Source organism: Pseudorca crassidens, chromosome 3 (genome assembly GCF_039906515.1).
Source record: "Pseudorca crassidens isolate mPseCra1 chromosome 3, mPseCra1.hap1, whole genome shotgun sequence".
Taxonomy (NCBI): Eukaryota; Metazoa; Chordata; class Mammalia; order Artiodactyla; family Delphinidae; genus Pseudorca; species Pseudorca crassidens.
The window spans coordinates 91,188,789-91,201,862 of NC_090298.1; the positions used below are offsets into that span (position 1 = coordinate 91,188,789).

Below are 13,074 nucleotides of genomic sequence, written 5' to 3' on the forward strand. Positions count from 1 at the left end.
AGGACCTACAATAGTCGCAACAATGTTGAAAAAGAGGACTTAATATCAGGGCTGGGATATAATTCTAGCCTACTTACAAACTAACAAGTTAGCCTTGTACACCTTCATGGATGTTGGGAAAAGATATGAGACTCCTGGTCAGAGTCCCATTGAGGGCATCACAGCAGGCTCAGATGGATGCCTGCAGACAGAGTAGGGTGTGTTCCAGGAGAGGAAATAACTTATATTGTCCATAAACAGGCAAATGAACAAACAAAATGTACAATGGAATATCATTCACCAATGAAAAGGAATGTTCCTTTGATATATACTGTAACATGGATGAACCTCAAGTACATTATGCTAAGTTAAAAAAAAAAAAAACAGACAGGAAAGACTACATATTTTATGACTCCGTTTATCTGGAATTTCCAGAAGGGGCAAACCTATAGAGACAGAAAGCAAAGCAGTGGTTGCCTAGGGCTGGGAATGGGATTGTGTTGGGGGAGAGGAGAGTGTAAGAGGTTTAAGTAGCTCAGACTTGATAAGCTTTATTCTTTCAGTATTGTTGAAGAGAAATTGATCTCCTAACAATGGCTGGGAGAGAATGGAATAGGACACTTTAGGAAAGAAGTGGTAAAGCTTGGAAATGTGAGAACAGACAAGAATAAGGACTTTCCAGAAGCACTAAGGATCTGCCGAGGCCAGAGGCTATGTGTTTTTGGAGAATCTGGTCTGTGTTAGTTTATATTGTTGGTTAAATCTCTCCATATCTTTAGTACAGTTTTTGACAGCATCTTTTTCCCTTGGTTTTTATCTTACTTTTTGGTTTTCTTTATCTTGATCCCTTTCTTGAGTTCCTCTTCCTCTTTTCATCCCTTAAATGTCTGCCTTTCCTAAAGTTCTTCATACATTCTCCGTAGGTAAATTGAATGCTCTCTTGTGGCTTCAGTCACATTGGTGACTGTTGTCTCAGCAGAGATGGAAACAGTATTTTCAACAATCTGCTGGACATTTTCACCTGCAAGTCCCATAGGCACCTCTAAATCAATATGTCCTGAAATGAACTCAGCATCTTTCCCTCAACTCTCAATCTTGCTTTTCCTCCCTACTTCTGTGAACTGACCTAACAGCTAAGCTAATCACTGATTTCTCCCTCTTCCTCTCACTTCTCCCTGACCCACTCCCCATAATTCTTTCTGTGAGCAGCTCTCAAATCCATTCCCTCTCCCCTTTCCCATTGCTTCTGTCCTTTTGAGACTTCACATTCTCTTTCCCATTGCAATAGACTCCTAACTGGCATTAGTTTCACTCTCTTCCATCCATCTATGTTTAAAGCACTCATTTGATCACAGATCAGCCCAGAAGGCTACTCACTACTTTTAGTTCAAGGAAATTCTTTTAAACATGGCAAACAAAACCCCTTACAGTCTGGCCTCATTCTACCATTTCAGATTCACTACCCACTTTATTCTCTTCTCACTACCGTGTTAACCAGAGGACGTTATCTTCACCCTCAAGTAGCTCACGGTCTAGAAGAGGGAAAGTAAACTGTGATATGGACCCAAATATTACTTTTAATACTACCATCACCTCCAAAAAAGTGTACTAGGCTTATAGAGACAACCACACTATGACAAGATAAAAAAATAAAGGATGACAAGGGACTAAAAAAATAAAGATAAGAATCAGTAGTACACAAAAAACCTATCACAAGATACTTTGCATTTGCTAGAGACTGGTCACAAATTTGGCTGTAAGAATTCATGTGGGGAAGATAAATGCTATAATTGGGGCATAAACACAGTACATTGGTTACAAATTAAGGGGGTCTTCTAAGCCAGAAATGACTTCAGGGAGCTAATAGAGCCTTTTGAGCTGAATCTTAAATGGGAAATAGAAAATTAGCAGGTGAAGGGTAGAGGGAAGGGCAAAGTGATGGCCAAGGCAGAGCACACTGATGGGGGGTTAGATATGAGTATCTTCATGTGCATCTTAGAAGCTGTTCTGGACAGAAAGCAAGCAATTTTTAGATATTTGTCAGATGAATGATTGAATAAACTCTATGCTCTTGGGCAATTTATATGTCTTTGGATCAGGCTTTTCATTTATAGTATGAGAGAATTGGACTGGGAATCCCTTAGGCCCATTGCCAGGTCTACAATTTGATTTGGCCTCCTCTTTCTCCTATGCTGTCAACTCTTCGGCCAGCACCCACAATGATCCACAGTTCCCTCACTCTCTCCCTAGCTTCTCAAATTTAACAGGTGCTAGTAGTCCCTTTGAAACTGTTTTTTTTTTTAAAGCATATGAATTTAATACTCTTTGGGAGAGTTCTTAGAAAAAGCACCAATACAGACAAAGGTGACATGAATGTAATAAGAAAAAGCAGTGAACGAAGCTTCTGTAGGAGGGGTAGATGTACACAGGGTACAGCAGAATTCATTTAAATACAGTTTTGTATGTAGCAGCATAATGATGTACTGGCAGCCCTTAAAACTTGGTTCCTGAAACTCATATTATTAGGGGCTTTTACCCTGTGTCATTCAATCCTTCAGTACACATTTTCACCAGACCAATGTCTTTCTCATATAAACTTACAGTCATCTAATAACATGTCCATTTAAGAAAAAGCTGCCATTGGTCGGGAGAGCAGTAGGGCTCTTAATCTTTGTGCCAGGAAGTCTGAGGGCCTCAGGATATGATTGGATTAGAGCTCTTCAGCTGCATTGTCTGTGCTAACTGCTGGACTGGAGATGAGCTCAATTCAATTTGCAGCAATTAAGGTGACAGAAGCAAATGTACAAAAGTCATATTTTAAAGCAGATCCTTGGAGAGAAATAGGCATTGCCTGTGTTTTCTCATCCTACGAGTTTAAAATGATGAGAAGAAAAACAGTCCCAACTGTGGGAAAGAGCATGTGGGCCAACATAGCAAACAGTGGAAGTAAAACGCATGGTCTTGGAGTGATAACGCCTATCGAGGCCAAAGAATCACAGCCTGGGAGTCGAAGGAAACACACCCCATTGTGATTCCTTCCCAGATCTCCAGATGTAGCTAGGCCTGTTAGTGACTGAGAGACCTGTAGGAACTGGGACACCAGGGCAGCCTTTTGGGTCAGTGTTGTGATTAAAATCCTAGGAGAGATTTTATTTTTAGCACAGCTTACAATGGAGCAACAGGAAATTGTGCAGCATAGCTAAAAACTACATGGCCCTGGACCTTTGAAAATGATCTTAAAACGCAGATAGCATCTTAACTGCCTTCTTATTATGTAAGAAACATGAAAAGGAAATTACTAAATCTGAAAAGAAATATAGCGATAAGTATGTTTAAATACAAAAGACAAAAATATCAACCAAAATTATTCTTCTATTTTTACAGCTCTAAAACCCCTATAATGATTGAACGTATTGTTTCTTCTAAAAATTGAAGTCACTAGTGTATTTTGCATAAAGCTATAAACTCTTAACTGTGTATATGTGGTTCAACTTACTTGGCATTTTTTTTTAATTTCAACTAAATTTTTTGTAGGAATTGTTATTTGTTGCCTCATGAAACAAATACTCTATTTTGCTGAATTGAATCACTTTGATTTTGTTCAAAATAAGTTTCTAAAAAGATCCATGTTATTACAATAATATCTAGGAGCTATGTAACTGTGAGTTTATTCCTAAGGACAACAATCACGTTTCTACCTGTTGCATGTTGCTTTGGGAAGCATGTATACATACAGCAGTTCTCCCTCTGGATCCATGGCCAGTGTGCTTGCAACAAGTGAGCATCACTTCCCAGTCCAGTACTTTTGTTCTACATGATAAGGAACATAGGCAAAGGAGTTGTCCAGATGTCCACAGTCTGAAATTTTTCTGGCATCCATTCACCTAGCAATTAGTATTGATTCCACAAATATTTATTGACCGCCTACTGTGAGCGAGACTTGGAGCGAGGCTCCATGGGTGATCAAAGCAACAGTCTAGTGAGAAGGCCAAGAATTTTTCCCACAATACCCAGCAGAAGACATCGACCAAACACATCTGCTGTAGTCTTGCTACCTAAATGAAGAGAAAAAGATTGCACGATTTCACTTTCCTTTGCTTGGTCACTAATATCTTCACCTACAATCTTAGCTCTAAGTTACAAACCTGCATTTGCAACTTGAGAAGTTCCCTGCTATTGCTCTTCCCAGTCAGTCATGGATGGCCTGGCTCAACTTATAAAATATTTTAAATTGAATGTCTGAGTTTCAGAGACCTATCCCTGTGACACTCTGATGAACAAATCAGCTGGGAACAAAATTCCTTTTAGCAGAAGGAGCCTGGAAGAGAAACAGTTGAGTTCTGATGGTAGGACCAAACTATGGTGTGCAGAGTTCACGTGAGACGAGGTGGGGGAGGCACCTGCATTTGTGCTCCTGCCCCACACGTCTGCTCTAGAGATGTTTCTGACAAAAAAACTAATAAATTTCTTGGCTGTACAAACCTTAGTATAACATATATTACATCTATGATGATGTATTTATTAGTAATTTCTCTACTATCTGTGGTCTCATCTGGGGCAGAACCCAAATCTTATTCTTTATTAAATCCAGCAAGTACCTGGCTCACATTAGACAGTTAAAAATATTGATTAAATATCATTACCCCATCCTCACAATCTAATCCTCACTGTAGTCTTGGTCCTTTCTCTTAGAACAGTTTCCCTTCTCTCCAATCCCATACTCCTCCCCTACACCTATCCTACCGCCAGTTCCCACTCTCCCTACAGCTAGAAAACTTCTGTACATCCTTCAGGTCTGAACTACCTCTGGAATCCTTTTCTCACCCTGCATAGCCTCCAGAATAAATTGCCTGCCCTTTCTAGGAGCTCCCAGGCCATTCTCTAATATCTCTATCACAGCGTTTAGCACACTGTGTTGATTGTTGTCTGTCTACTCATACCAAGAGAAACCCCATGAGTGCAGAGGCCATGTCTGGTTTACTACTGAGCGCCCAGCACATGGTGGTCATTCCATAATATTTATTGAATAAATAAATGAATGGATATATTTGTTAGAATGCATCCTCTCCATTAATTAGATGAAGTATATTACTAATTTAACGTATATATTATAGAAAATTAATGAAATCTTCACCATTCTTCTTATACCTACTATTCTTACCTCTATGCTACCTGAAAACAGCTCCCAAGAAAGTTCACTCCTCCATCCAGCCAGTCACTAGACATTCACACAAGGACATGTCCTGAACACAGGCATTTAACCCTAAATTATATCAAAATGAAAATGCATAAATATCATATTTAGGTCAAAGCTTGAGAATTCATAATAAAGCAAATGATAGGAAATTCTAGTGGCTGAAGCACTTCCTGTCTAAGGGGTGGGGATGCTCATAAGAACTCATGTGTATTTAACAGACAAGGAGGGATTCCCATCAGGGAGGCCGCACATGGTTGTGCAAGTTGGTTCTGTAACAACCCCAAAGAGTACTTCTTGCATAAACTGAGCCATGAGTAGCACTCCCTGGAGGGGTATCACAAAGCTGTTGTGGTAAAGCTCTAGTCCTGAAGAGTGACCATGGGAAAATCCACACTGTTTATGGCAGGCAGGAGGTAACTGATTCTCTCCCCTTCTGGGGAGAATGGGAGATGGAAAAAAAAAGTTAATTATCAGCCATTCTTTTCCATCATCTTTGTAACAACTCCCTTCCTTTAACAACTGGAGAAAACCAAGCAGGTGCAGCACACAGAGGACGCACTAATTACATTTGTGTTGGCTGATGGATGTACCACAGAATCCACATTTAGAGAACAACGCAGAGGATAATGCAATGGTAGCCGAAGTTCTCAACTTACACTGACACAATAGTCCTTCTTTTCCCCTTCTCTCATACTCTATTTAACAATGTTCAGAAAGTATAGTTCAAGAAACCATTTCAATTAAAATTTTAGTAAGTAGATGATGTAACTTAATCATGAGTTGGAAAAATTCGTATTCTAAGGAAATATCATATGAAAACTTATTTTTAAGAACCAATTAATATTAACTCCCTGAATATTTTAATCTATTCTCACATTTTATTTGACCCTGGTGCATAACAGGTGTCCAATAAATAAAAAGGTGAGGAGGGATATTCCATCTTTCATCCTTTAAAAATATGATGAGTTTGTGTTTCTTGGCAATGTTCAAAATAATTGAATGGAGAAAGTCAGAATTTTTGCATCAATATAGCTTTTCTTGTTATACATCTCTTTTATTTTGTCCTATCTGTTCTGTTCATGCCCTATTTTGTAAACATTTTCAAAATTCAGCTTCTAACACCAGCTACTTTGAGAACTTAAAACTTCTTGCTGCAACATTAAAGAAAGAAGGTACTTTCTGAAAAATAACTATACTATTTGAGGTACTAACCATCTAAGAAAAATTTCAATCCAAAATTACAAAAAGTCAACAATTTTCTAGAATTGTTTTTTGTTGTTTTGTCTCATGTTTTGAATTGACCTTTTTCAAATGTCTTTACCACAACTTTTTGTCAGCTGAAAACATCTTGTGCAAGTTGGTGATCTACAGTCTATCAAAAATGTTTTCTCTTGAAATTCTGGGAAGACAGAAACCACAACAAAGTAGTCTTTCAGTCTTCCCAAATATCCCCATAAGAATAGACAGAGAAACTAGGACTAAAAAACCAAAACCTCACTGACAGTATCTGTAGCAAAACCAGATGACAAGGTATGTCCATGAAGCTAAAATATGAGTGAATGAGGACAAACTAATGACAATTTGCAAGAGCCACATGGTATTAGCATTAGAAGAAGCAAAGGAAGCAAGAGAGCATGTGATGGAACTAAGAATAGGAGAACACTCAAATCTCTAAAATCTCCAAATCTTTGGGAGCAGGATGGGCCAGTATAAGAAGAAAGCTGAGGGATTTTCTTTCTTTTTTTTTTTTTTTTTGCGGTACGCCGGCCTCTCGCTGTTGTGGCCTCTCCCGTTGCGGAGCACAGGCTCCGGACGCTCAGGCTCAGCGTCCATGGCTCACGGTCCCAGCTGCTCCGCGGCATGTGGGATCTTCCCGGACCGGGGCAGGAACACGTATCCCCTGCATCGGCAGGGGGACTCTCAACCACTGCGCCACCAGGGAAGCCCAGCTGAGGGCTTTTTGGTATGCAAATTTTCGAGAAGTGCGAGGGCTACACCCACAGTAAGGTTTGAAGAGACTAATGCAGTCAAGGCCCTGTGAACTCATGAAATTAATATCTAAAGCCTCTTTGGGGGGAAAAAAACCTGTGTTTAGGAGAAACTTCTGGAAAGAGACTTTAGTAATCAGAGTAGAGATGGTAGAGGAAAGGGAATGATGTTCCAGATAGAGAAGAGATCTCAGAAAGTATGTTTCCAATTTTTGAATGCTTCATGAAAGTAACCGGAAAGTCGAGAGCCATGAAACTAGAATAGATATCCTGACCTACCACTCTGTCAAAAGGTTAAGAAAACAAATTTAACTGAGATGTGGCTCAGTTAATTACAATACAAAATGATTATAAGAGGACAGAAAATAAGGAGTAGAATAGGGTCCCCTTAGGCAGTGAAAGCATGTCGGGAGGATATGCCCACAAAATAGATGAAATTATAACTTAATATTGCAAAATAAACTAAAATTAAGAAAATCATAGTAAAAAGAACAATGTAAATCAAAAGTAGAAAAACTTTAATTAAAGTATGCTTGTTTTACAGTATTAGTTTCAGGTGTACAACGTAGTGATTAAATATTTTTATAGATTATACTCCACTTAAAGTTATTACAAAATAATGGCTATATGTACCTGTGCTGTTCAATATATCCTTGTTGCTTATCTGTTTTATACATAGTAGTTTGTGTCTTAATCCGTCACCCTTATCGTGCCCCTCCCTTCTCCCCTCTCCCCACTGGTAACCACTTGTTTGTTCTCTTTGTGAATCTGTTTCTGTTTTGTTATATATATTAGTTTGTTTTATTTTTTAGATTTCACATATAAGTGATAGCATAGAGTATTTGTCTTTCTCTGTCTGACTTATTTCACAAAGCATAATTCTCTCTAGGTCCATTCACATTGTTGCAAATGGCAGAATTTCATTCATTTTTTTAAAATTGTTACAAATATTTATTAAAAAGTGCAATTCAAAGTTTAGGCAAGAACATCATTGCAAACCACACACACACAAAGGGAAAACAAAAGCCCAACACAAACAAAAAAACAAGATACAAACAAAACAAGAAAAAAAAGTTAGCATGCTAAGGAATGGACCCCAAGAGATGAGGAGACAGAAGTCAAAGCTAGAACTCTACCCAGATGTTGCTGTGCTTCCCAAGTGCAAAAGAAGGTGGAGAGGAGAGACCTGCAGCCTCTACCACTAAGTGCTGGCTCTGGGTTCAGCTGCTACTTCAATATTAGGTTTTCATCAGGGAGGTTATAAAAGTATCCTATATACATGTGTACACTGGAGGCGTTTTAAAAGTCATCAGAAGCTTGAAGTGTATAGTGTCTCAGCAGTTTCAGCTACTAAAGCCCAATTAAAGCGTCTGTCATTTAAATTTGGATTGGCTTAGTTATTTGAATGGATGATAAAATCGAATTGTGAATGAAAATGGCTTAGTAATATTCCATTATGTATATATACCACATCTTTATCCATTCATCTGTTGATGGGCACTTAGGTTCCTTCCATATCTTGGCCCTTGTAAATAATTCTGCTGTGAACATTGGGGTGCATGTAACTTTTTGAATTAGTGTTTTCGTTTTCTTTGGATATATACCCAGGAGTGAAATTGCTGGATCATATGGTAGTTCTATTTTCAGTTTTTTGAAGAACCTTTTTACTGTTTTCCAGTATGGTTGCACCAATTTACATTCCCACCAACAGTGCACAAGAGTTCCCTTTTTCCCACATCCTTGCCAACATTTGTTATTTGTGGGTTTTTTTATGATAACCATTCTGTAAGGTGTGAAGTGATATTTCACTATGATTCTGATTGGCATTTCTCTGATGATCAGTGATGTTAAGCATCTTTATATGTGCCTGTTGGCCATCTGTAGGTTTTCTTTGGGTAAATGTCTATTCTGGTCTTCTGCCCATTTTTTAATCAGCTTGCTTGTTTTTCTGATATTGACTTGTATGAGCTCTTTATATATGTTAGATATTAATTCCTTATTGTTCATATCATTTACAGATATTTTCTCCCATTCAGTAGATTGTCTTTTCATTTTGTCAGTGGTTTCCTTTGCAATGCAAAAACTTTTAAATTTAATTAGGTCCCATTTGCTTACTTTTGCTTTTACTTCTTTTGCTTAGGAGACAGATCTGATAAAATATTGCTATAATTTATGTCAAAGAGTATTCTGCTTACAATCTCTTCTAGGAGTTTTATGGTTTCAGGTCTTACATTTACGTCTTTAATCCATTTTGAGTTTATTTTTGTATATGGCATGAAGAAATGTTCTAATCTCATTCTTATACAAGTAGCTGTACAGTTTTCCCAGTACCACTTATTGAAGGGACTGTCTTTTCTCCATTGTATACTCTTGCCTCTTTTGTCATATATTAATTGACTATAAGTGTGTAGGTTTATTTCTGAGCTCTCTATTCTGTTCCACTGATCTATGTATCTGTTTTTGTACCAGTTCCATGCTGTTTTGATTACTGTAGCTTTGTAGTATAGTCTGAAGGCAGGGACCGTGATACCTCCAGCTTTGTTCTTTTTTCCCAAGATTGCTTTCAAAACTTGGGGTTTTTTATGGTTCCATAGAAATTTTAGGATTATTTATTCTAGTTCTGTGGAAAATGTCATGGGTAGTTTGATAGGGATTGCATTAAATCTGTAGATTGCTTTGGGTAGTATGGAAATTTTAACAATATTAATTCTTCCAATCCAAGAACATGGGATATCTTTTCATTTCTTTGTATCACCTTCAATTTCCTTCATCAGTGTTTTATAGTTTTCAAAGTATAGGTCTTTCACTTCCTTGGTTAAGTTTATTCCTAGGCATTTTATTCTTTTTGACACAATTTTAAACAGGATTATTTTCTTCCTTTCTCTTTCTGGTAGTTCATTATTAGTGTATTGAAAAGCAATAGATTTCTGTATATTAATCTTGCATCTTGCAATTTGCCTGAATTCATTTATTAGTTCTTATAGTTTTTTTGTAGAGACTTTAGGATTTTCTATATTATAGTATCATGTCATCTGCAGATAGTTAGTTTTACCTCTTCTCTCCCAATTTGGATGATTTTACTTCTTTTTCTTGTTGGATTTCTGTGGCTAAGACTTCCAATACTGTGTTAAATAGAAGTGGAGAGCATGGACATCCTTGTCTTGTTCCTGACTTTAGAGGAAAGGCTCTTAGCTTTTCACTGTTGAGTATGTTATTAGCTATGGGTTTGTTTTTTTTTTTTTATATGGGTTTGTCTTAAGTGGCCTTTATTATTGTGAGATATGTTCCTTCTATACCCAGTTTGATGAGAGTTTTTATCATGAATGGATGTTGAGTTTTGTCAAATGCTTTTTCTGCATCTATTGAGATGATCATGTGATTTTTATCCTTCCTTTTGTTAATGTGGTGCATCACATTGATTGATATGCAAATATTGAACTGTCCTTGCATCCTTGGAATAAATCCCACTTGATCATAGTGTATGATCCTTTTTTATATATTGTTGAATTTGGTTTGCTAATATTTCATTGAGGATTTTTGCATCTATATTCATCAGAGATATTGGCCCATAATTTTCTTTGTTTTGTATTGTCTTTGGCGTTTTAGTATCAGGGTAATGGTGGCCTCAGAGAATAAATTTTGGAGTTTTCCCTCCTCTTAAATTTTTTGGAATAGTCTGAGAAGGATAGATATTAATTCTCTTTTATATGTTTGCTAGAATTCCCTATGAAGCTGTCTGCTCCTGGACTTATGTTTGCTGGGAGTTTGTTTTTTTTTTTTTATTACAAATTCAATTTCAGTATTACTGATCAGTCTGTTCAGATTGTCTGTTTCTTCCTGATTTAGTCTTGACAGGTTGTATGTTTCTAGAAAATTTTCTATCTCTTCTAGGTTGTCAAATTTGTTGACATTTAAATGTTCACGGTATTCTCTTATGATTTTTTTTTGTATCTCTGTGGTATTTGTTGTTATTTCTCTTCTTTCATTTCTTATTTTGTTTATTTGGGTCCATAAAGTAGAAAACCTCTTATATGTGTGTAATTGCATACCCCAAAGAAGAAAACCAAAGCAATGGAAGAAAATAAATATGAAATATTCTAACTCAGGAAAATTCTTGAAATTAAAAAAGGAAAGACTTTAATTTCAAAGAATAATTTCTTGCCCAAATCTATACAAAAAGAGCAAGTCATTTATTTGGAAAAGAAAAGCAGATGAGAGAAAGTGAGTGAGGGAATGGGAGAGAGGAGCTACAGGTAAAAAGAGAATAAGAGACATATCAACCAATCAATTGCATGAACCTTACTTGGATATTGATTCAAAAAAACAAACAAACAAATTTTAACATGTTTAATACAATTAGAAAGTTGAAACACTGCATATTTGATAATGTTAAGGAATTGTAATTTATGGACATAACGGCATTGTAGTTATGATTTTTAAAAGGTCCTTTATTTTTAGAGATACCTCCTTAAATATCTATAAATGAAATTATATGATGTCTGATATTTGCTTTAAAATAATAAAGGAGGAAGGGAAGTAATTAATTAGATAGATAAAACAACATTGGCCATGAATTGATAATTGCTGAAGCAGTGTGACAGTTAAATGGGATGGTTCATGGTATATTGCCTACTTGGTATATGTTTTAAATGATTTGCAATACAAAGTTTAAAAAGAATTTTTTGTCCTCAATAGGATGGAAACTTCAAGCCTAGGCAAAATAAACCTAAAGACTTCTAGAGTGCCAACTTATGGAAATCTTTCCCCTCGTGTCATGGTAGCCTGCTGCAATTGTTTAGATAAATCTTCTTTAACGTTAATTTAACTTCTTTTAACATCTACTCAACTGGATGCATGTGTCTGAGAAGGATTTCATGGTTTTTTTTTTTAGGATTGTGGAAAAGGGATATTATAGTGAACGAGATGCTGCAGATGCTGTCAAACAAATCCTGGAGGCAGTTGCTGTAAGTATGAAGTGACAGCAATAGTGTAACTCTGGGTAATGTCTTCCTTTTACAGAATCATCATTTAGGAAGTGTATATCTGTGACAAGCCGTAAAATTTACAGAAAAACAGTATGAAATATTTACTAGAAAATGTTGAACAAATTTATATTTTCTATTGATAACTCAAACTCTGAAAGATGCAGTCCTCATATGTAATGCCATAAGTTTGTAAAAATCATTTCCGTTCTATTATTATGAATCAGATCAGACTTTGGTGCCTATAGTTGTTCTTTTCTCTCTCTTTCCATTTCTTTAGTTTACCTCTTTATTGTTTTTCTTGTTTGGTGAGGAAGTGGAAAAATGTTCAAGGAGATAAATATAGACCTTAGAGCATAGAGATTATTAATTTTTCTTTCAAGAGAAGAAATGAGTAAATTAGGAGAAAAATTCTGACAATTTTATTTTTTTTAAAGGGAGAAGTATGTTAACATTTTAAACTGGAATAAAGTTTTGTAAGTTAATGATGGAAACATGGACACACATTTACCAAAAAAATATATATATAATTTTGAGAAGTTGGTTTGTATTGAATTAATAAGGAAATATTTGCCTGAATAAAACAGACTCGACTGGTGCAAATCTTCCTATAGATTAGTGGTGTCTAGTATGTCCTGGGACACTTTGGTGATTTATTTATTGACTATAAATCCAGAACAAATTATTCTCTGAATAAACAGGATGGGGCCCAAAGGGACATATTTATTAGGATCAGTTAAAGAGACAAATCTATAAAATATACCCAGAATTAATATATATTCTATTAATCAGAGTCAGTTATATAACTAAAATCATTAGTCAATATCTTGAGGAGCCACAGTGACACAAGTACATGTCCTGTGAATTTTACCTACAACCAAAACAAGAAGGAGGGAAGGAGGAAGGAAGGAAGGAAGGAAGGAGGGAG

At 36.4% G+C, this 13,074-nt stretch overlaps 1 protein-coding gene across 3 annotated transcripts in view; it reads left to right on the plus strand.

The window, feature by feature from the left end:
* The window catches only part of CAMK4 (calcium/calmodulin dependent protein kinase IV), a 231,915-nt gene that overhangs the window by 145,738 nt on the left and 73,103 nt on the right, over window positions 1-13,074 (plus strand). For all 3 annotated transcript variants that reach the window (XM_067731417.1, XM_067731416.1, XM_067731418.1), the window contains one exon: window positions 12,056-12,128. In XM_067731417.1, the coding sequence (XP_067587518.1) occupies window positions 12,056-12,128 (73 nt within the window). The remainder of the gene's footprint in view (window positions 1-12,055; window positions 12,129-13,074) is intronic.